This window comes from Oncorhynchus tshawytscha, linkage group LG06, assembly GCF_018296145.1.
Source record: "Oncorhynchus tshawytscha isolate Ot180627B linkage group LG06, Otsh_v2.0, whole genome shotgun sequence".
In the NCBI taxonomy this organism is placed as follows: Eukaryota; Metazoa; Chordata; class Actinopteri; order Salmoniformes; family Salmonidae; genus Oncorhynchus; species Oncorhynchus tshawytscha.
The window spans coordinates 74,907,790-74,930,837 of NC_056434.1; the positions used below are offsets into that span (position 1 = coordinate 74,907,790).

At 40.4% G+C, this 23,048-nt stretch overlaps 1 protein-coding gene across 1 annotated transcript in view; it reads left to right on the forward strand.

Annotated features, from left to right (window-relative positions):
- Positions 1-23,048, forward strand: part of LOC112253083 (glutamate receptor ionotropic, delta-1-like) — a 358,887-nt gene that overhangs the window by 297,651 nt on the left and 38,188 nt on the right. Inside the window, exons 5-8 of the mRNA XM_042323612.1 lie at positions 4,532-4,585; positions 13,513-13,686; positions 15,320-15,481; positions 17,086-17,205. Coding sequence (XP_042179546.1) covers positions 4,532-4,585; positions 13,513-13,686; positions 15,320-15,481; positions 17,086-17,205 — 510 coding nt within the window. The remainder of the gene's footprint in view (positions 1-4,531; positions 4,586-13,512; positions 13,687-15,319; positions 15,482-17,085; positions 17,206-23,048) is intronic.

Below are 23,048 nucleotides of genomic sequence, written 5' to 3' on the forward strand. Positions count from 1 at the left end.
TCTGTGCACGTGCGCCATCGTGCATAATTTTTTTTTCCCCTTACACCATACGCGGTCACGACACGCAGGTTAAAATATCAAAACAAACTCTGAACCAAAGACATTAATTTGGGGACAGGTCGAAAAGCATTTAAACATGTATAGCAATTTAGCTAGTTAGCTTGCACTTGCTAGCTAATTTGTCCAATTTAGCTAGCTTGCTGTTGCTAGCTAATTTGTCCTGGGTTATAAACATTGAGTTGTTATTTTACCTGAAATGCACAAGGTGCTCTACTCCGACAATTAATCCACACATAAAACGGCCAACCGGATTGTTTCTAGTCATCTCTCCTCCTTCCAGTCTTTTTCATCGTTTAATTTATATGGCAATTGGCATCTAAACTTTCATAGTTTTACCATGACAACCGGCAACAGTTCATCTTTCAATCACACACGTGGGTATAACCAATGAGGAGATGGCACGTGGGTACCTGCTTCTATAAACCAATGAGGAGATGGGAGAGGCAGGACCTGCAGCGCGATCTGCATCATAAATAGAACTGACTTCTATTTTAGCCCATGGCAACGCAGACGCTCGTTGGCGTGCGCGAGCAGTGTGGGTGCAATAATTGAATAACATGGATTTCTAAATGTATTTTGTGACGCACGCGACCTGTCCGGTCTGGTCAGCATATAAGTGTAAACTTCCAACTTCAACTGTGTGTATATGTTTACATTATTATTTTATTGATTTTCTACCGTTTTCTAAGTCAGAAGACATCCATCTAGAGTTTTCTAGGACTGTGTAGTAGTGTGTCCCCCATAACTACTACTGTACATTAATAAAATATTGCCCTCTTGCTGGGATTAATGACTAAAACCATAGCGAAACATTGCAAAACGACTGTCAGCTCAACTTTAAAGCACTTCAAATCAAATGTAATTTTCATAAAAGTGTTTTTTTAGATTATAATTGCGTTTGTGCATTGTTTTTTATACCAGTCTTAGGAAGAGTAATCAATCCCAAATGTGTGTCCCCTGTAATGAAATAGTTGAATAGCCCTGCGCTAAGTTACATAGGCTTTTCACTATACTAATGGAGATGAGTAGGCTCAGGTCTGAGCTCGTTTCCACAGCAACAGAGGACTATAGGAGATAAGGCCAGGGTCCCAACCATTGTGAGTATTTCATGAAGGGCCTCATTACGGCTTGGGTGCCTTTGTAAGATTGGCACAGAATTAAACAGTGAGCTTTTGACAACTCATCCTGGTCTATCCTTTCAAACGACTGTCTGATCTAAAGTTCTCCTGAACCCTTGGGATCACTGAATGGCTTCATTCAATAGAGAGATCCTCTCATTACTATATAGCAATGCCAACGACCTATGTTCCAATTAATAGTAATACTGGTTGCGCCATGTTACAGCACATCATTACAAAACAGTTCTCACACAGACTACATTAATATGAGAGTAACACCAACACAGTTCACGTGCCGTAGAAGAACCATTTATTTTATGCCAAGCCTAGTATCCTAATGTGTATTTTTTTTTACCAACAGTACTAACAAAACATTCATTATAACATGTTGTCAGAGTAAGATGGATTTTTTTTGCCTGTTGAATGCTCCAAATGAGGCGGAATACCTCTTAGCTCAAGGTGGAGACCATAACCCTTTATTCCAAGAATATTCTAGGAATATAACAATAACCTCCCTGGCTTGATTTATAAAGTAATTTATCCAGTAAATCCATTATTATACTATCATTATTATCATATATTATCATTATTATACTTCCTACATTATTATACTTCCAACATTAATATGCTTACTGTGCTGTAATGTGCCAGATAACAAATAAATAAAGAAGTAAACGTGTTAAACTTTATAAATTGTTGTTTGAGTCCAGACTGTGTATTCATACAAAAAAAAGGATTCACAACAGATCCTAATTTGAGCTAATAAGAAACTTTAAACAGTTTGATTGACAGCATATGGGAAAGCAAAACATGTTATTTCCACAATTATTGCCAATTAGACCATTTGTTTAGCTAATTGCCAATAATGAAGGGAAACTGTGCTTGTCTCTATGTGTGAAACAAAGAAAAATAAACATTTTCCCTGCTTTTGGCATGCAGTTTAATAAGCTCTGAGAACAACAAATGTTGCTGCTGAAATGCATCTGTTCTGACACTAAATAGAAAGTATGCAGCAGAATTGTGCCCTTTGCCTTTTGTTTAATCAGGTTTCCTCTCAACCATGGGATGCAGTGATCCAGTTTCATTTGTAGGCATAATTACTTGTTGCACTTATTGACCAAAAGCAAAACACAGACAGCCTGAGTGATTCTGGCTGTGTTTACAGATTAGACAAACAATCTGGCAGGGTTTTGTTTTAATACTCAAACAAGGGATCCACAAGACACAGAGACATTTAGACTCTACAGTACATTCGCTGCATTTACATAGGCAGCCAAGCTCTGATCTTTTGCCCAATTAGATCTCATTAGTCAATAGATCAATTCGTGGAAAAGGTCAGAATTGTGCAGCCATTGCATAGTGAATATGGACACAATTGAGGATTCCATACCATTATATTCAATGTCAAGATGCTTCATATATAATGTTATAGCTTCACTCACCAACCTTTGGGAATTCATCTCAGTGCATTATTCCATAAGGAGGTCAAATACATACAGAAATGTGAGTTACCATCCAACTCTGAACAACAATAAATATTTGCTTTCCTGAGACCTTATATCCTCAAATCCGCCGAACAGTAATTCTCTTTTTAAATCATGGAGTTCTATATTATGTTCTTCTTTGTGTTGACTAGGTGTAAAGACAAGCCTCAGTGCCCTCACTTATGTCACTAGATCTAACTGTGAAACTCAGTTACATTAACATTATAGCATATAATCATTCTCTGATGTTGCTTCTCCTGAGTATGCATTTTATGCTAAAACCTTATTTCTCTACAAAGCTTAATTTAGAATAATTTCCTCAAGTGGATGGAAAAATGGAAAACACAACTGAATTCTCGACAAGATGTGTTGCTGAGATGTGACCGGTAGGTCACAAGTTCATGTTGTTGCCATAGTGTGATAATGTGTGAAACTATTCAAACTGACAGTATAAAGGACAAACCACATAATGATGTTTGAGTCCTAGTTGAAGTTCTATAGACGAACAGCTGTCAATCCCACACAGATAATTTGTCCCCCAAAAAGTCCATGAACCTCATAACCTTTTAACTTGATGATGTCAAATTCCTGGTGTGACTAAGGTCGACGTTGTTTACCATACTGTTGCTATTGTTGGAGCTGAACTGAGGCTAAACTAGGAGGACCGTTTGCCCCAATCATAACCTTTACCCAGCTGGCGCACTAACATAGCCCCCTTCACTTTGTTATTTACATTATAGAATGTGACAGTTTTCATAAGAAAAGTACAAAGAACTGTCTGCTCATTCTAACATCAAGGTTATCCTTGGGGACCAGACCAAGGCTTTTGCTGCCAGGCTTTCATACGCACCAAACAGTATGTATTGTATGTGCCTAAGTGGATTACTCAGATGCACAAATGGGTTTGTTGATTTCTTCTATGGTAAGGACTGTTTCACTGCAATTTATGTTTTTCCTTCTGGAACACTCTAGCATTGTGAAATCACTTCTATTGTCTGGTGAGTAGCATTGTGCTGTGTTGATCAAACTATGATAACCTATGTGATAATCTACCTGCCTGTTCCAAGACCCTATTGCCTACATCTGGGTGGGAGATAGTTTGGCTCCAACTCTCAGACACAGGATATGATCCAATGACACAATGTTCATTGTTTGTACATTGCTGAATAGTCTGTAGAGAGTCACTAACTCCAGCAGCTGTTTGCTATATTTCTTGTGTCTCTATCGATAGCGACGGGCTATCTGTTTGAATGCAAGTGTGTTTGAATGGCATATGGCCCGTTAATTTCAGAGTGAGTAAGAGGCAGACCACTTCAATCGTGTAGGTAAATATTACTCTTGTGTTCAGGTGTCTCTGCAATATTCACAGAGACCAAGCTGGAAATGAGGGACATTAAAATCAAATTATGACTCTTGCAAGGTTAGAAGATCGATCGGCAGCTTTCGGGCTGTGCTGGGTGCTGTTATTGATGAGCACACTGTTGTTAGGTAAAATGGTGAAAGCTTTGCAGTTATATGTAAGGATGATATGGGGCTATCAATCTTAGTTGCAGTATAGCAAAGGGGATCATTTGGAAGCTAATGACAGCAATTTACAGAAGAGGACAAGCGTAGAGATGGTAACCATGACAGATGTCATGCGTGAATAGTCATGTGATATGTGATAGAGCCATTACGACGGAGCACTCACATTATGAGTGCACATACAGAATATTGTGAAGAGCCTAAGTAATGGGGAATGAGTAACCATGGTGAACCATTTGAGCATATGCACTTGAGTTCGGACTCACTACTCTTATGTTGTTAAAATAATATTTTGTGAAACACAGAAAATATTAATGTCCCCCCCCCTCTTCTCTCTGTATACAGGCTGTGGAAACCAACCTGGCATCAAAGGACAGCCACTGGGTTTATGCCAACGAGGTGAGACCAAAACCAATACAGCATATTTATACATTTCATATGGATGAAAATCAATAATGCTCTCACTCTGTTCTCCTCCATATTTAGACTCATAAACAGTATTAAAGCTCTCACAACATGCCACTTCTCTTCTGTCTTTCTGAGGACGTTTATACAATATTGACACAATCATTCTTGTTTATTGCTTATTCACAGCACTTTGGAAGCCAAAGTCGGTTTTTACATGTTATTTGTTGATATGAGATTGGCCTAAATGGTCTTCCAAATGGACTTGAACATCACTAAATGCCAAGCACTTTGTGACTACTAAACACTGTGCTCTCTATCCTGCCTGAGAGCAGCTGGGTACATTGATTCAGGCTGATTTGCAGATAAGGACCATAATCCATCTGATGTCCCAATGCTAATGGCAAAAAACATGTTCCTACCATACCTGGATGTCTTTTTATTAGCATGTATGTACTTACAGAGTACACTGTAAAATTGACCTAACCATGAAACCACAGTGAACTCACCCACACATACACATGAGCACACACATGCACACACACACACACACGTGTTCTTGCGTGCGGACGCAGGAGGTTAGTAAGCACCTTAATTGGAGAGGAGGGGCTCGTTGCAATGGCTGGAGCAGAAGGAGTAGAATATCATCAAATACATCAAACACATGGTTTCTATTCCATTCGCTCCATTCCGGCCATTATTATGAGCCATCCTCCTCTCAGCAGCCTCCTTTGTTATAAACATTGACAAGGTGCACAAACGGGATGATCTTCATCATTATACGAATGACAAGTCCTTATCTCGCAACTCGGCTCCAACATCCTAATCATGATGCATGTATTGATCTTACATTCATCTTGTGAATTTGATTTATTAATGTACCTCATAGTATCTTCCTATTTAGGCTGCCGTAACTCCTGTTAAATGAAGTGGTAAAATATTAAAAGTTAATCTGTTATTTATTTTGTGGCACGCAAACACATTCCTTTTTGCTTTAAGACAATTATGATGGTGTCACCACCAAGACATTAGATTTAATAGCATCAGACAGCAGAATGTATGAGCTAATTGCATGTTAATTTCTCCATCACTTCCTTAATGATTGACACGATGTGGCATATTGTTGAGTTATCACTCCTCACTATGTTAATGAATAGGACAGGCTGTACCTGAGTACTTTGAAATGACACCCCCTCTTTCTTTCTCGATGAAAGTCAAGCGTACACTACCGTTCAAAAGTTTGGGGTCACTCAGAAATACAGTGTCGACATTGTTAATGTTGTAAATGACTATTGTAGCTGGAAACGGCAGATTTGTTATGGAATATCTACATAGGCGTACAGAGGCCCATTATCAGCAACCATCACTGTTCCAATGGCACGTTGTGTTAGCTAATCCAAGTTGATCATTTTAAAAGGCTAATTGATCATCAGAAAACACTTTTGAAATTATGTCTGCACAGCTGAAAACTGTTGTCCTGATTAAAGAAGCAATAAAACTGGCCACCTTTGAAAAAAGACGTTTTAATGACTCCAATCTAAGTGTATGTTAACTTCCAACTTCAACTGTAGATGTTCCGTTAAAAATCAGCCGTTTCCAGTTACGTTTCCAGTTACGTTTCCAGTTACGTTTCCAGTTACGCCAGCCATTTACAACATTAACAATGCCTACACTGATCAATGTTATGCTATTTTAATGGACAAAACGGTAGTGTATCTGATGCCGCTGTGATCACCTTGAGGAGGGAACGACAAAGGCAAACTATTTTTCAATCAGCCTTGTTCGATGCTGGCAATGTATTTTAACATGGAGTACACAACATGTTCAACTTGGAAGAGAAAAAAGGAGGTGGTGTAATACTGAATACTGTAATACTGACGTAAAACCTGTAAAAATACAGTGATTGGCTATTTACCAAAAAAATACCATATAATTTGATTGACCTTCTAATTAGAAGAGTGGGAGCTGAAATGGTGCACTTAATAAGCCTACTTATAATTCACTCTCAATCACTATATACAGTGCATTCCGAAAGTATTCACTTAATAAGCCTACTTATAGTTCACTCTCAATCACTATATACAGTGCATTCTGAAAGTATTCACTTAATAAGCCTACTTATAGTTCACTCTCAATCACTATATACAGTGCATTCTGAAAGTATTCACTTAATAAGCCTACTTATAGTTCACTCTCAATCACTATATACAGTGCATTCCCGAAAGTATTCAGTTACAGCCTTATTTAAATTGGATTAAATCTTTTTCCCCCTCATCAATCTACACACTATACCCCATAATGACGAAGCAAAAAACTGTTTTTTACAAATGTTTGCATATGTATTACAAATTTAAAAAACTGAGAGACTTGTCCAGAAGCCACTTCGCGTTGTCTTGGCTGTGTGTTTAGGGTCGTTGTCCTGTTGGAAGGTGAACTTTCGCCCCAGTCAGAGGTCTGAGGACTCTGGAGCAGGTTTTCATCAAGGATCTCTCTGTACTTTGCGCTGTTCATCTTTCCCCTAATCCTGATTAAAATATATTCCCCATGCCCCAGTATGATTACTATGTGTTGTGACTGGGCGGGGGCAACCATTTTAGCCAGGCAATCTCCAGGCCCTGTGTTCTACGCTTCTGTGTTCCACTGGTCCCTGCGATGCATTTAAGCCAGACAGGCTGGCATCAGGAGAGGAGGGGTTGTCTCTGTCAGTTCTCTGCCCCCTGGGCCTCGGCGCTAACTAGGACATGGAGTCTGCAGCGAGGTCTCATCAGCCACCACAACCAGCTATGATAATCTATTGTCACTGCTAACAAAAGTCAGTTCAGAATGAGTTCATATGAAGAGTTAAAGGCCAATGCAGCCATTTTTATATCAACATCAAATAGTTTCTGGGTAACAATTAAGTACCTTACTGTAAGGGGCGATAGGTAGCCTGGCGGGTAGGAGCATTGGGCCAGAAACCGAAAGATTGCTGGATCGAATCCCCAAGCTGACAAGGTAAATATCTGTCATTCTGCCACTGAGCAAGGCAGTTCACCCACTGTTCCCCAGGCGCAAGTGACATTGATGTCAGTTAAGGCAGCCCCCCGCACTACTCTGTTCAGAGGGGTTGGGTTAAATGCAGAAGACACATTTCAGTTGAATGCATTTAGTTGTTCAGCTGACTAGGTATTGTATTTCCCTTTCCCAATTGGATTTAAATTAAAATACTATTTCTCAAGCAAGAATTTATCTAGCACTGTCTGGGAGTATTCTGAGTGGGAAGGGGAAAACTGAAAACAAGCTGTTATTGGCAGAGAGTTTTGGAACTCTTTGTTATTGGTCTAATCAATTTAACCACATGTCGATGTCACCACGGAAAGCCGAAACCCATGCAAACCTGCTGATTAGAAGGTCCTGTGTGGATTGTATTTTCAACCAGCAACTATCAGGAAATAACACTTATACCTTTACAGTGTTAGTTTCATGAGCTGTTGTACAATATGATATAAAACACAGGAAAAACAGAATTTTGACTGCACTGGGTCTTTAACTGGTGAGAAAGGCACTGATAGGAGAGCTGAAGTAGAGAATGGATGGAGAGGAGAGAGGGAGAGAGAGAGAGAGAGAAAGAAGAACATTTACTGAAAAGTTTTGAGAATTATAAAAATAATGGTGCAGAGTAAAAGAGATGGTTTGTCATGTTATTCTTCAGCAATTGTTGATACCAAATTTGGTCAATCTTCCACTTTCTTCACCACAAGACAGGATCAGTTACAAATCATTGATTGATGTTTGTGGGAGGAAGTAACAAGGCATCCTTCTCTCTAAATCATCAGCCAAACCAGGGTGTAATGTTGGCACAGGGGAGGGTGGTTGACACTCTCTGGTGGTTCTGTCTGGATGGATGGATGACGCAGTCAAACAGGATTTGTTTTTTTTTCACAAAAAAAGAGAGGAGGTGACACCTGAGTCTGTGTGTGATGGATTAGAGTCACGCGGCGTGACAGCCAGAGTCAAGGAGGACAGGGATGATATGACCGATTGTCCGTGGTAACTGCCCGACAAATGTTGGGATGGAAACGGATAATGTTGACACTATCTGTGAAACAGCAGTGGGCATAGTAGAGGGAAATAAAACACATTCTACTATCCAAAGACAGTATTTTTTTTATTATGTATGTGTATTTTACATTAACATAGTTAGACAAAAACTGTAATAAATCATTGAGTCGGAAATAGACAAGCACTTTAGTTAACCATAGTAATGTATGCTCCATCACATACTGTAATTATCCACTGCTTTGAACTGCACAATATATATATATATATATATATATAGAGAGAGAGAGAGAGAGAGAGAGAGAGAGAGAGAGAGAGAGAGAGAGAGAGAGAGAGAGAGAGAGAGAGAGAGAGAGAGACACTAGGGTTGAGGGATCATCCTGGCTAGGTTAAGAGTACATCTCAGAGATCCCCTCCCAGTCCTTCCCTTAGTCTCTGAGCTGCTCAGCATACATGTCTAAAGTTGAAGAACAAAAAGCACCTTAACTCCTAATTAAATCTCCATGGTGATTACCAGGATTTCTTTATTTATATATCTTGAAAGATTAATAACATGATTGAGCGGCTTATTGAGGATAATTTAGCTGTCAGCCAGGCTTGATTTGATTAATGTATTTAGATGATGTGTGTCATTGAAACTACCCTCTGTTGAATTTTGGGTTTCCTGTCTTGACTAGGTCAATTTACCTAGGTCATTTCTAGGTCATCTGAATTTTGCTATTGTTTTCCCCTCAAAGTGTATGTCCACACTGAATGCATAAACAGCTGATCTCTCTCACATTCATCCATTCTGCTATGTATTAGCTCTCTAATAACGGTTTTGACCTGTACTGAAATTGTATTACAGAGTAACACGATAGTGGATGTCACATTGTGTTAGAGTGGTGCCATACGAATCAACAAACTCGAAGGGTAACCCACCAATGTTCTTTCCTTGCATACCCAAATTCCCCCCACCCCGTTAAAATACTAAGTCCTTGCCATCTGAAGCATAAAGCGACGATCAGCAGTGGAAACAAGAACAAAGCGTTTCCCTGCACTTGTCTGGGTAAAAAGCTGAGGGATGGGGCTGGAAAAATGTAACCGCTCATCAATTCATAGACAGAGCTATTGATGCAAGGACTGACCATCCGTGATATAAACATTAGAGTTGTAACCATGTTGAGAGGCTAGATAGTGTGTGTTTACATTTACTTTATTTACAAACCTTAGAGTAAAACAAGCAGTTTTACAACAGTTGAACTAAGCTCATGAGGCATATATAATAATCGCTTGTTTGTAAACAATCAATATTTTGGTTCTAATGGGGTACAACACTTGGACTAAGCTCATGAGGCATTTATAATTTATATTCTTCATTAATTAATGGGTACATATCATTCATGTATAAGTCCAAAAATGGACAACTCTGAGTGCCCCTTTAATGATCCATGCATTTATGTAAAACCCCTAATCTATGGTCATTGTTGTCTTGTTAGTAAAATGGCTTCATCAAGGTCACTGCAGTGTCAAGTGATGTCACAGACGTAACCTGTGGTGGTGGTGGAACATTCTGACAGGTCAGGACAGGAAGGACGGCCCTGAACGTGAAGTCATACCTCCATGGATCCTGCGGCATATTCCACCCGATTAATGCAACACAGCACCTCATGAATAGCCATTGTTTACAGTTGACTGGCTGTCAAGAGGAAACTTAAACACTTAACACCTACAAAATTCTGTTTGTATGACTCATAGTGCAGTGTGTTTGTGCTGTATAAAAATACATGTACATCTTTCTAAAAGCAGTAAAGTACACACCCAGTAAATTATTGATGAGGTTGTATGCTTGTTGCATAACAGTTATGCATTTCTCGAAGGAATGAATGAGCTTGGATGGTGAGATAGAAAGAACAAAAGGCCAAGGAGAGCGAGATAAATCGACACAAAGTTCAAAATAAAAAAAGGGAGAAAGCGAGACAGAGAGACAGCTAACGGGAAACAGAGGCTTGGAGATAGAATGTCTGAGAGAGAAAAATTAGACTTGGCCAGATCGAGAGCGAGAGAGAGACGGAGAAGCACAAATACGTTTGAACTGTCAGTTGCCTCATTACTGTGGTGTTTGACCCCAATGCTGGTTGATTGGCACATCATTGACTGCTGTCCTGCTCTGGCTCTCATTACTATTGATCTGACCCTTCATAGGTCATCCCCTGTCTGGCCTGGTACTCATTCCTCTCACCCATAACTGTATCACCCCTGTCTACATACATGACTTATGAGTTTCCTTCATACCCACAGCTGTTTGGTGTATGCTCTATGATTCTAAGAAATTGAAGGAGTGTTGATGTTTATTTGTCAATTGATCAAAGCAGTGGTTCCCAAACTTTTTATAGTTCCATACCCCTTAAAACGTTCAACCTCCAGCTGTGTACCCCCTCTAGCACCAGGGTCAATGCACTCTCAAATGTTGTTTTTTGCCATCATTGTAAGCCTGCCACACACACACAATATATTTATTAAACATAAGAATGAGTGTGAGTTTGTCACAGCCCGGCTCGTGGGAAGTGACAAAGAGCTCTTATAGGACGACGGCACAAATAATCATATAATAATAATCAATCATTTTGCTTTTTATTTAGTCATCTTCGATATAAAACTTTATTTGTTATTCGAAAATTGTGAATAACTCACCACAGGTTAATGAGAAGGGTGTGCTTGAAAGGATGCACATAACTCTGCAATGTTGGGTTGTATTGGAGAGACTCTCAGTCTTAAATAATTTCCACACACAGTCTATGCCTCATGCTAGTGAGGGCTGAGAATCCACTCTCACATAGGTACATGTTTGCAAAGAGCATCAGTTTCTTAACAGCGCGATTTGCCAAGGCAGGATACTCTGAGCGCGGCCCAATCCAGAAATCTGGCAGTGGCTTCTGATTAAATTCCATTTTTGCAGAACCGCTTGTTGCAATTTCAATGAGGCTCTCTTGTTCAGATATCGGTAAGTGGACTGGAGGCAGGGCATGAAAGGGATAACAAATCCAGTTGTTTGTGTCATCCGTTTCGGGAAAGTACCTGCGTAATTGTGCACCCAACTCACTCAGGTGCTACGCTATATCACATTTGACATTGTTCGTAAGCTTTAGTTCATTTGCACACAAAAAAAATCATACAATGATGGAAAGAACAGTGTGTTGTCCATGTTAATGCAGACAGAGAAAAGCTCCAACTTTTCTTGATCATAGCCTCAATTTTGTCCCACTCATTGAATATAGTTGCAGAGAGTCCCTGTAATCCTAGATTCAGATCATGCAGACAAGAAAACACATCACCCAGGCAGGCCAGTCGTGTGAGAAACTCGTCATCATGCAAACTGTCAGACAAGTGAACATTTTGGTCAGTAAAGAAAACTTTAAGCTTGTCTCTGCTTTAACGAAGTTAACCATTTTCACTGTAGTGTCCAAAATGTCTTTCAAGCTGTCAGGTATTCCTTTGGCAGCAAGAGCCTCTCGGTGGATGTTGTAGTGTACCCAAGTGGCATCAGGAGCAACTGCTTGCACGTGCGTTACCAAAGTCCATTTGATGTCACAAAGCTGTCCAGTACATACAAAATATCCTCTCCTGTTGTCCTGGTTTCCAGTGGTTTGCAGAAGAGGATGTCTTCCTTAATTGACCCCCCACAATAGTATGGGGCTTGCCTGTCCTAGCCACTCGGTAGCTCACCATATAAGACGCTTCTAGCCCCTTCTTATTAATGGTATCTGTTGCTTTTATACATGTCTTCCTACTCGGAAGTCATCTTAATTCTCGCTCCAAAAACCCCTGTGGCTTATTATTCAAGAGTGAAGGTTTCATCGAGTTGTGAGGTAGTACTTTTGCACATATAACACACTGTGGATGAGGAAAGGCACTACTCCTAATATAAGTGAACCCCAAATCAATGTAGTTCTCATCATATTTGCGCCTCTTTGATGGTCCAATGACCTTGTCTGTTGTTCGGTGCTTTCCCAGGTAAGGGGCCAGTAGCTCTTTGGCTGCATCAGATTCACAGCTGTCAGTGTCCATGCTAGCTGGGCTAACAACAAATGTAGAATTACTGATGTTAGCATTGGATGTGCTCGTGGAAGCAGAACAACTTGTGTCGTCGACAGGTGCAGGTGTAGTACTGCTGGTAGTAGCAGTACTACCAGTAGAGCTGGAATGTGTCTCTATGGACGTGGGCCTTACTTTTTTTATACCAATTTTCAAGCAAACGGAATGAGCAGCAGTTACGTATGGCTACATGCGGACCGTCAGTGGAATTCCCGCGAGAGAGTAAAGATTAATGTGGTTGGATGTTAATTATTTGACTAGGCTACCTGTATTTGACATTGTGTTGTTATTTCGCTGAACACTATATCATTTTTAATTTTTTGGGGCAGTGAAACGAGGCTACCAAAATGTATAGCCCAATGTATAGCCCCGTTGGAAAATATAAATGGACTGTCTGAAAATGTGAATCATATTTTTATTTGGCACCCCCCTGAACGCATTGTGCGTACCCCAGTTTGGGAATACCTGGATCAGAGGAACGGAGAGATATCAGACAGTGATGATCCCAATCCATATTCAGCTGAAAACTGAAAACCTGACTTTGGAAAGACTGTTTATTGCTTGCATTTATTGATTGGTCTATTGATTAATCCTACTAATACTCAACTGTTACACGAACTGGTAACAAGATTCACTTTTTAATCAATACCTGCACTATGGTTACCATGTACCTAGTCCTATAATGAATGTGTGAATAGACCGTTTTAGACCACTTTCTACAGAGTGTGAACGTTTTAGTAAATTATTAGATTTCTTTTCATGGTTTTGACCATGAACCCTCCCACCCCATCCTCTCTTCTTTGCCGCAGGAGGTGAGTGACACAGAAATCATGGAGCTGGTCCACAGTTCATTGGGCCGGATGACCGTCATACGTCAGATCTTCCCTCTGTGGAGAGACACCAACATCCGCTGCATGAGGAACAACCACCGCATCTCCTCCCTGCTCTGTGACCCCCAGGAGGGCTACCTGCAGTCCCTGGAGGTCAGTGTGACTGGGATTACTTTATTAATGACTGTCAGCCACACCATATATCCACACCATCAGTGAACTCCACAGAGTACTTTGTCATTCACCCAATATCACCCCACGTACTGACGAAACATGACCATGACCAAAACAATACTGAAGGGCGACCAGAGCGAGTTGCCCGTCAGCGCCATCACAACATTGAACGCTGTCATCATTCTAACACGGTGTCATTTCCTTCAATGTTAAAACCCTCAGTCTGTCACCATCACCAGATTACACAGGGCTGCACAGCCACACAGATTTCCAACATTAGAAATGTCTTAGAAATGTTCTCTGTATTCTATCTAGTGTGCAGTGACCGTGACTTACTATGCAGGCTCCATAGCTAGTGTAGAACACTGTTTAGGACAGATAGTAGCAAGGCTATAACAGTAGCCAGGCTATATACAGTAGCAAGGCTATAACAGTAGCCAGGCTATATACAGTAGCAAGGCTATAACAGTAGCCAGGCTATATACAGTAGCAAGGCTATAACAGTAGCCAGGCTATATACAGGCACCGGTTAGTCGGGCTGATTTAGTATGTACATGTATGTTTAAAGTGACTATGCATATGTGATAAACAGAAAGTAGCAGTAGCGTAAAAGAGTGGTCGACAGGTGGTGGGTGGCAGGACACAATGCAGATAGTCCTGGTAGCCAATGTGTGGGGTCACCGGTTGGTCGGGCTAATTGAGGTAGTATGTACATGAATGTCTAGTTAAAGTGACTATGCATATATGATAAACAGAGAGTAACAGCAGCCTAAAAGAGGGATTGGGGGGCAGGGGACACAATGCAAATAGTCTGGGTAGCCATTTGAAAACCTGTTCAGGAGTCTTGTGGATTGGGGGTAAAAGCTGTTGAAAAGCCTTTTGGTCCTAGACTTGGCGCTCCGGAACCGCTTGCCATGCAGTAGTAGAGAGAACAGTCTGTGACTGGGGTGCCTGAGGAATGGTGGCATTCAGCAAATATTTCTCATGTTGTTGCTGTTCCCTGCCATTCATACATGCCATTGTTGGTGTCCCTCATATCGAAAGCATGCTGTGGACTCAGGCATCCATTGCGCCTATTTGTATAACAACTGAAAATTCCAGGGAACGTGTTTGGGCTCGTCTTTGTCCAGTGTTCCTTCAATAAATCACAATCACAATTTCCTACAGACAAGTTAGAAAAGCTGGACCACAAATGCTCTGTGGCATTTCAACAGACATGTATTTTTCAATCAAACAAAACTTGTGGTCTTTCATATCTCTTGTCTGTAACATAAAAGCTGTCGTTGCAGTGTCAGACCGGGTGTGTTCTGCTCCCCAGGTGAATAGCACCATGGGTCTGTCTCTCCCTTTCATTCATGTGGCCATGCTGGGTAAAGTGTATATTCCCTACTGAGAACTTAATTTCCCCAAAACCTCACAGGGGCAGTGGCAGAGAGGAGCCACTTTTATGTTGGTCTTGTCAACCTTCACACGGTTCAACAAGTACTTTTGAGTATCTCGTTTTGGGAGTTTTTCCCTGCAAAGTCTCAAACTAGGATAATAGTTGCGTGTCACTGCTGATTCTGCTCAACACCTTTCATAGAATATATTTTGATGTGTTGTTTCTCCCCAGGTCTCCAGCTTGTACCTGTATGACAGTGTGCTGATGTTGGCCAATGCCTTCTACAGTAAGCTGGAGGACAGGAAGTGGCATAGCATGGCCAGTCTGAACTGCATGAGGAAGTCCACCAAGCCTTGGAATGGAGGCTGGTCTATGCTGGACACCATCCAGAAGGTAGAGCACCACACGACATTGCAGACTAAGTCATATTACATATTAAATGGATTCCTTTGGCATTCTTCTCACATGAATCTAAGCTCTGAAAACAGATATACAAGCAGAATGATTCCGTCTTTTGACGGAATTTATCGTTTTATCTATCTTTTTTTTTATTCGTCTTTTATCCAAATTAACAAAATATTGGAACAAAATATACTTGATTAATTCAATTTAGAGGCTGTGATTTAAAAATTCATAAAATGAATAATTTATAAATGAACAAAAGTGTTTTCATGAAAATGTTTTATAAAAGTCAACCACTTATTGTAATAATAATGGTTCTCTTTTGAAGTCATGATGACTAATCACAATTTCACTCAACCACTCACTTCCAATTTAGTCATTTAGCAGGGGATCTTATCCAGAGCGACTTACAGTAGTGGGGGCATTCATTGGTTTGCACTGGTCCCCCATGGGAATTGAACCCACCACCCTGGCATTGCAAGCACCATCAAATCAAATCAAATGTTATTTGTCACATGCGCCTAATAGAACAGGTACTGTGAAAACTGTTAAGAAGCCTTTTGGACCTAGACTTGGCGCTCCGGTTCCGCTTGCTGTGCGGTAGCAGAGAGAACAGTCTATGACTAGGGTGGCTGGAGTCTTTCGCAATTTTTAGGGACTTTCTCTGACACCGCCTGGTATAGAGGTCCTGGATGGCAGGAAGCTTGACCCCAGTGATGTACTGGGCCGTTCGTACTACCTCTGTAGTGCCTTGCGGTCGGAGGCCGAGCAGTTGCCATACCAAGTGGTGATGCAAACAATAGGAATGCTCTCGATGGTGCAGCTGTATAACCTTTTGAGGATCTGAGGACACATGCCAAATCTTTTCAGTATCCTGAGAGGGAATAGGCTTTGTCATGCCCTCTTCACGACTGTCTTGGCGTGTTTGGACCATTCTAGTGTGTTGGTGATGTGGACACCAAGGAACTTGAAGCTCTCAATCTGCTCCACTACAGGCCTGTTGATGAGAATGGGGGCGTGCTCAGTCCTCCTTTTCATGTAGTCCTCGATCATCTTTACCACTGAGCCATTTTCACTTACTTTGCACATCATCAAACGCACGTCATTTTGCAACCCTTTTACTACAGTAGATGTCCTTATCAGCACATGTTCTTATCATTGACTTACAATCAGGTTCTTAATGTTATGTATGGGGATTGAGCTGGTAACCTTGTCCAGCTAGTAGTAGCTATATTATAGGCAGTTCAGTACAAGTGTATAAAGTATCCTGGCCAAACCACCTCATTTGAATGGTTATTGATCCATTGGTACTAATGCATAGGTTGTGTGTAGTGTACTTCACAGAAATGTTCAGCAATCAACTTAGATGACTGCTGAACATGTTATAGACCACTCAAAGCATATTAAAGCATTGAACTTTCCTAGGTTCCTGCCTTCTAGGGAGGCATTGCTTGGGGTTTTAGGCTGGGTATCTATAAAGCACTTTGTGACAATTGCTGATGCAAAAAGGGCTTTATAAAATACAGTACATTTGATTTTTGATTGTTTGATTAGAGACCACTTAAAATATCCTTGTTATTATGTTGTTGCCATAGAGACGGATCACCGGGCTCACAGGAATGATGGACTTCCGTGCAGGAGGTTCCAACTCCCACGTCCAGTTTGAGATCCTGGGGACCAGCTACAGTGAGACGTTTGGTAAAGATGTCAAACGGGTGAGTCAATATTGAACAATGCAAATGGACATCCTGTTTCACTCGCAGTTTGTTTGTCATATTGATACGTTTTGTTTCGTTTCATGAAAGAAAATACACAATCAGTGCCTTCAGAAAGTTTCCACACTGCTTGACATTTTACACATTTTGTTGTGTTTTATAGCCGGAATTAAAAATGTATTCAATTAAGATTGTTGGTCACTGGCATAGACACAATACACCATAATGGCAAACTGGAATTATGTTTTTCAAATGTTTTACAAATGAATTACAAATGAAAAGTTGAAGTGTCAATAAGTATTCAATCCCTTTGTTATGGTAAGCCTAAATAAGTTCAGGAGTAAAAATTGCTTAACAGGTCACATAATAAGTTGCATGGACTCACTCTGTGTGCAATAATAGTGTTTAACATAATTTTTGAATGACTACCTCTTCTATGCACCCCACACATACAATTAATTACCTGTAAGGTTCCTCAGTCGAGCAGTGAATTTCAAACACAGATTCCAAGAAGACAGGGAATGTTCCTGAGTGGCCAAGTTACAGTTTTGACTTAAATCTGGTATAAAAACTATGGAAAGACCTGAAAATGACTGTCAACAACCAATTTGACAGAGCTTGAATCATTTAGAAAAGAATAATGGGAAACATCCAGGTGAGACTTACCCAGAAAGACTCACAGCTGTAATCACTACCAAAGGTGCTTCTACAGAGTATTGACTCAGGGTTGTGAGTACTTATGTAAATGAGATATTTCTGGATTTCATTTTCAATCGAATTTTGAATTCAGCCTGTAACAGCAAAATGTGGAAGAAGGCAAAGGGTATGAATGTAGTTGTCAAGTGTCAAGAGGAAGAGTGCCCTCTACTGGAGATCTCCATCAGGCAATAGAGTGGAGCTGAGACCAAGACAACGATACCAGCTTAAAGAGATACATACTATGTTCTGCAGATACAGTGTAGTGCAGTGTTTCAATAGCTATCACAGATTTACTTCTGATATTTATTAGTGGGTCAGTATCTCAATTGGAAGAGCCACAAGAGGAAATTAGACAACATTCATTTGGAGACCAAACGTCAAGGTGTGTGTGTGTGTGTGTGTGTGTGTGTGTGTGTGTGTGTGTGTGTGTGTGTGTGTGTGTGTGTGTAGGGAGCTCTTTCTGAATATATTCTTCAATCCCATGGTTACCTTTGTGTCTCTTAACTGGGATAAAACGATGGGACGGTGTGCGAAAACGAACTAACCCTAACCAGAAAATTGTATGCTTTGTTTGTGTGTATTATGAGAGTTGTTTGCTGTTGGTTCAGTCATAAAATTACTGCAGAATAAAGAGGAAATTAGTTTACTGGCAATCTATGTGGAGCAGGGAGAGACTGGGCGCTGTAATGAAGATTTAATCACTAGACTACCTAACTGGAGTTATGAAGCCAATTCATCATAATATGGCCATTAGCAAATGCGGAAATCACGCACACTCACGCACACGCTCACACACACACACACACACACACACACACACACACACACACACACACACACACACACACACACACACACACACACAGTATAGGTAAAAAATATATACGTATATTTCTATTTAATGCACTTTTGAGATTATTCTGTATAATGAAATGCTCTTTGCAAATGTAATCAATTATTATGATTATTATTGTTACATGCATACTACACACATGGTCAGATGAGGACACTACCTGTGCTGAAAAACAGGTGCAGACACAAAAGAGACCACACAAACACTGGAACACTGGTTTCTTGAAATCATTAGAGGCAGGGCACGGGAGGGTCAGCTAATGGTATGCCAGATGCATTCAGTGTTGTTGTTCATTATCAGTATTCCTGTCTGCCTTCCTCGAGCAGCATGACCATTTACTGGGGACAATAGACAAAAACACAAGTAGCTCTCCTCTTTCCCCTTTAATGGCCTGTTCATATGTTCCTGGGGCCTCGTTTGTCAATCATGCGTAGGCAATCATTTGTACGTAAAACATGCGTAGGATAATTTCCATGCAAAGTGTGAGATTTATGAATATGAACGTTTGCATGAGAGTGTGCATACATGCATGCACAGCCATGACCATACGCACTCACAGTGCAAAGTGGTGGAATAGGGGAATGGCTTGTCAAGCGTGGGATGGGGTAAATACAGTGCATTCGGAAATTATTCAGACCCCTTGACTTTTTCCAAATGTTGTTTCGTTACTCTCTCATTCTAAAATGGATCAAATACAATACCCCATAATGACAAAGCAAAAACAAGTTTTTAGAAATGTTTGCAAATGTATAAAAAAAATATATATTTTTTAAACGTATTTACGTAAGTATTCAGTCCCTTTGCTATGAGACTCTAAATTTGGCTTAGTTGTATCCTGTTTCCATTGATCATCCTTGAGATGTTTCTACAACTTGATTGGGGTCCACCTGTGGTAAATCCAATTGATTGGACATGATATAGAAAGACACACGGACTTGAACCCGATCAAACATCTCTGGAGAGACCTGAAAATAGCTGTGCAGCGACACCCATCCAACCTGACAGAGCTTGAGAAGATCTGCAGAGAAGAATGGGAGATACTCTCCAAATACAGGTGTGCCAAGCTTGTAGCGTCATACCCAGGAGGACTTGACGCTGTAATCGCTGCCAAAGTGCTTCAATAAAGTACTGGGTAAAGGGTCTGAATACTTATGTAAGTGTGATATTTCAGTTTTGTATTTTTAACGCATTTGCAAAAATGTCTAAAAAACTGTTTTTGCTTTTGTTATTATGTGGTATTGTGTGTAGATTTATGAGGGGGAAAAAACCATTTAATCAATTTTAGAATAAGGCTGTAACATAACAAAATGTGGAAAAAGTCTGAATACTTTTCAAATGCACTGTATATATTGAAAATGTAAAGAGTAAAAATGTAATAATATTTCAAATTCATTGTATTTCCATTGTAAATTCATGCAACATACCTTGACAGTCATATCATTTGACCACATCAGTGTATTTCTTACAATAATAATCCATATAAAGAACAGTATTTGTTAAATTGGAGGCACATGTGAAAGTGAAACACCACTATAAAAGACTGAGATAATGGGATATCGAATGAGAGGCTGATCTTGCTCTGTTGGAAGATTTGGCACACTCTGCATTTCACAGAGAGAGGGTTTTTAGAGACAGGTGAGACATTTTTTGCAGAAAGTATAGATTGGCTCATCAGATATTGCTTCCCAAAAAAATCGAATAGGATTTTTGCGAGGGTTTAAGACCTACTTTAAAAAGGCAAGCACATGCCATTCCGGTGCACATCCAAGTGATCTCCACCCTCAGGTTTTTGGCAACGGGCACTTTTTAGCGTGGGTTTGCCGGTCGTCATCTCACAGCCCTCGATTAGCCAATGTTTTGGATGCAATCATCGGAAAAAGGAACTGTAAATTACCATACACCATCGCACAACAGGTTGAAGTCCAGAGGAGTTTCTTTGCCATCCAAATATGAACGGAACAATAGATGACACCAACATCACCATAAGAGCACCATCCCAAAACGAGTTCAACAGAACAGGCCACTCTTAATGTGCAGGTGATAGGTTATGTGATGTGCAAAAGATTGCAAATGGCGCTGTTGAACGTGGTGGCAATGTGGCCAGGTGGTACGCGCGATTTGTTCATTCTGCAGATCAGCAAATCTGCCTTTTTTTGTTGGCGACTTTGTATTTCATCGTAAGGCATTGTATATTCCCCACATGGTTTAAAGGGAGAATTTATAGCATAATTTATTAATTAGGGGTGTTTCGAAATGCAAATAGCCAAGGTTGCGCACAGAGCACCAAGGCTGAGAACAATTGGTATTTAACAATGGTTATCTCTTGCTGGTGTGGGTGTGACGCTCACAGGAATGTTTGATACGAAATTCTAAATTCCATTCACAAGTAGTATTTTAAAATAGTTTCTACACGATATTGGTAAAGAGGACCCTGGTGATGAGTGTGGGACTGATTCAGCTTTCTCATGTCGGACATCACAAACAACATAGTCTCACTTTGGAAAATAATATTGAGTAGGATCTAAGGACATTATCATGTTACTTTTCTGGTCCTCTCGGTTACCTCTTCTACATCATCATGTATCTGCATTCAATCCATTGTTTCAATGACCTGATGCCTCTCAGTTGAAGTAACTATTGGGGTCTGAACCAAATGAAGAGTGAAATACTATTTCCTAGTTGCTATATGTACACTTAGTTTCCTCTAGCTATCGCTAGGTGCTGCTGAGCGATGTATGTTGTGGTTCTTGGTTCAGTCAGCAGATTTAGTTAATGAGTTCCTACTCATGTTTCTCATTTAAAAAGCTATTCATTTGTCTGTTATTCCTCCTGAATACATATCGTACACAGATAGAAATAGACAGGAAGAGAAACAGATGAAAAGAGAGAGTGAGTGTAAGAGAAAGAAGTCCCTTAGGTAACATAGGACTTCCATCCTAGCCTTATGCCATGACCCTCATTGGCTCTTCTCTGAGCGATGTAATCTTCGCAGGGAAGTCGATAGGTAATCTCTCTTTACCACCCTCTCTTTCTCTCTCTCGCATTCCTTCCCTCTCTTATTCTCTATTACCATCTAACGCCGAGATAGAGTAGTGGAAGCTCGTGGGAGGCTAGAATGACAGACAGGCACCACATCTGCCTGTCTCTGCTTTGGAGCTCTTTAAAATGTAATTTTGTACGCTAAGATTGTTTATCATATATTCCAGGGGGAGTGGGGTAAAGGTTCAGACCCCGCCCCATCGTTTTATCCCAGTTAAGGGACACAAAGGTAACCATGGGACTAAAAATATTCAGAAAGACCTCTCTACGCACACACACACACTGCACGGCAGACTACGAGGGAGTAAGACTTTTGTGGTAAATTAGGATCTTGGTGGTGTGATGGCGATGTCGATATGTAAACATCAGGCTTTTGGTGCGGATGGTGGAAATAACTCAAACAAGGCAAACTGTTTTAATGAGGCCTTTTGGAGGGGACTGTGAAAATGAACAGTATATTCCCTTGCCAACTTGGAACTGATGCTGAAGATCATTATGTAGTTTTGAGTGTAAGGTGTTTTGACATCCTTTGCATAGTTCAGTGTTGTGGAGTTCTGTTATGGATAGTTTATAAACTAGATACGCCTGCAGTTACCATATCAGTGTCAATAGCTGTCATAAACTATAGTCGTCACAGCAGCATTTCCTTTCCAAGAAGAAGAACATTACAAAATCATTAGTAATTTATTCATTTGTGTTTCTCTACCTTTCTTAATTCAAAAGGCAATCGCACATCTGAGTAACCTTCCTTGTAGGTGGAGGGTAACAGTTGAATAAGATGAGAAAAAATAAGAAACCCGCACACTACTCTTGCTAGTATCACTGCTCTTCATTAAGCTATACGTATCGGCCTCAAGGCCTTGTCAGAGCTCTTCTTGAAATACAATCCTATATGGAGAAAAAAATCATGCTAGGTCAAAGTGTAGCGATCTTCGTCTTCATCGGATGAGGAATAGGGAGGATCGGACCAAAACGCAGCGTGGTAAGTGTCCATGATTATTTATATTCACAGAACACGAAAATACAAAATAACAAAGTGAATGTAAGAAATGAAAATCAAAACAGTCCTGAAAGGTGAAAACACAAAACAGGAAACAACTACCCACAAACACCAGGTGGGAAAAGGCTACCTAAGTATGGTTCTCAATCAGAAACAATGATAGACAGCTGCCTCTGATTGGGAACCATACCATGCCAAACACATAGAAAAGAAAACATAGAAAAACAACATAGAATGCCCACCCCAACGCAC